Source organism: Penaeus chinensis, chromosome 9 (genome assembly GCF_019202785.1).
Source record: "Penaeus chinensis breed Huanghai No. 1 chromosome 9, ASM1920278v2, whole genome shotgun sequence".
NCBI classification, from domain to species: domain Eukaryota; kingdom Metazoa; phylum Arthropoda; class Malacostraca; order Decapoda; family Penaeidae; genus Penaeus; species Penaeus chinensis.
This window is the reverse complement of record NC_061827.1, coordinates 32195327-32197826: the sequence shown is the minus strand read 5'-3', so window position 1 is coordinate 32197826 and position 2500 is coordinate 32195327. Positions and strand designations below refer to the sequence as shown.

Sequence of the window (2500 nt, the reverse complement as noted above, 5' to 3'; positions counted from 1 at the left end):
AAAATAGATGTTTGGTATCTTAATATATATCTTCGTATACATCTAGAGATTACTCCACCATTTTTTAACCTTTTTTCCTAGAAATTTAATTAAACGGTTAAGGACGAAGAAGAAACAATATCAACCCAAGGCAATATACCTCACATGCTTCGTCTTTTTGTTTTCTCTCAAAGTCAAACAGGAAGGAAAACCATGAAAATCTCTGACCACGGGATGGCATAAGCTGCGGTAATTCTATTAGTGACGGCTGTAGTCTGGAGAACACTCATAATGCCCGGCCTATTGATTCTGTAGCCAAGGCGCTCTCGCGAGTCACAGAGGCCTACTGTGCGTGTGGAATGTAGGAGGGGAATGTTATGCAGTTCTGTTAGTGTTGTTGTTGTTGTTGTCGTTGGATTGTTGGAAAGGAGGGGACTAACGTGTTACAAGGATTTGCTGCGTCTTGAGAGATTAGTGTTGTGTAAGTTAAATGTGATAAATGAAGTCCTTAGATTTGTTCGCCACCGTAATGTATACCATGTTTGATAATGTATATACAGAACTTACAATTATGTGTGTGTTATATGTATTGATGGATAGATAGATAGATACATACCTACATATATATACATACATATATACATATATATATATATATATATATATATATATATATATAGATATGTATGTAGAGAGAGAGAGAGATGGATATTTGTGTGTATATGTATATATATAAATATATATATATATATATATATATATATATATATATACATGTGTGTGTGTGTATATATATATAATATTTATATATATATATATATATATATATATATATATATATATGTATACATATATATATATATATATATATATGTGTGTGTGTGTGTGTGTGTGTGTGTGTGTGTATATATATTTATATATATATATGTATATATATATATATATATACATTTACATGTATATATATAAATATATATATATAGATATGTGTGTGTGTGTGTGTGTGGCCATACATTTACACACACACACACGCACACACACACACACACACACACAAATGATTATTCATGTATATAATCATAATCATTTTAAGCATGCCAATAACATGCTTATAATGCTGATGATAATTACTATTATCATAACATTATCATCATTATCATTATCATCATTATCATTATTATCGTTGTTGTTGTTGACATCATCATCATTACCATTACCATTATCATCACAATCATTATTATAAATATTATTATTATCATTGTTATCATTATTGTTATTATTATCATTATTATTTTTTATTATTATTATCTTTATAGCTATTAATTATATTATTATTTTCCCTATTATTATAATTATTATTATTATTATTATCTTTATAGTTATTAGTATTAGTATTAGTATTATCACTATTATTATCATTATTGTTATTATCATTGTTATTACTACTATTATTATTATTATTATTATTATTATTATTATAATCATCATCATCATCATTATTATTATTATTATTATTATTATCATTATTACTAGTGCATCATTGCAAACTTACAATATCATGATTTCAAGATGGCAAACTACAAACTTCATAACATGAGCCGCCCCCGCCTTGGCTGTCAAGGACTCTACACCGACGGAATATTAAACACAGAAATCTCTCGGGATTTCTTCTAAAATCCCCACACTCATGGCGACCTGAGTGACAGCTGCTGATGTGTCAGTTGTCTAATACCTTTCTTTCCGCCACAACAGGACTGAACGTCAAAGTAGAGGATGACAACCCGGCCCATTCCACGCCCACAGCCGTCAGCACCCCCACGCCCACAACCCCTTCACAGACACCCACGCCCATGACCCAGCCCAGCCAAGGGAAGAGAGAGCACGAGACACGCGAGGAATCTTCCCACCAGAAGGTAAGGCGCTGCACGAGGTTTTCCCTTTGCTGTAAAAAGGCGGAGCCGGCTCTTCGGTTCTTGGCCCGCGACTCGAGGCTCACGGAGGGCAGGGTGGTTTGATTTGCTTCCCTTTTGGACTTCTTGGCTTTATACTGACGTGATGAAGATTGATGGCTCTCGGGAACTACGCATGGCCTTTCCTGTAGTTCCTGAACCGGTATCATTACACCTATTCCTTATCCCTTATCGCATTACGTCTATTCCAACCGTATTTCACGTCATGCTCCCGTTTTCTTCCTCACTTTACATCTCTCCTGCCCAGGTGAAACAGCGACGGTCACGTACAAACTTCACGCTCGAACAGCTGAACGAACTGGAGCGGCTCTTTGACGAGACCCACTACCCGGACGCCTTCATGAGGGAGGAGCTGTCGCAGCGGCTGGGTCTCTCGGAAGCCAGAGTGCAGGTACTTCGCTCCTCTTTCGTTTTCAGTCAAGGAAAATAAGCGTTTCGTTTCGTATTTTTTGTGCGTGTTTTAGATATATCCATTTGCTTGAGTAAATCTAGAGAGTGTTTATTTTTTTTACTTGTATTCATTTTCTTGTGTAAATCTCTACTATAGTTCT

General features: G+C 35.0%; 1 protein-coding gene across 1 annotated transcript in view; it reads left to right on the top strand.

The window, feature by feature from the left end:
* Positions 1 to 351: 351 nt before the first annotated feature.
* Positions 352 to 2500, top strand: part of LOC125028744 (retinal homeobox protein Rx-like) — a 27584-nt gene continuing 25435 nt past the window's right edge. The window contains exons 1-4 of the mRNA XM_047618226.1: positions 352 to 505; positions 1732 to 1892; positions 2041 to 2091; positions 2197 to 2340. Coding sequence (XP_047474182.1) covers positions 352 to 505; positions 1732 to 1892; positions 2041 to 2091; positions 2197 to 2340 — 510 coding nt within the window. The remainder of the gene's footprint in view (positions 506 to 1731; positions 1893 to 2040; positions 2092 to 2196; positions 2341 to 2500) is intronic.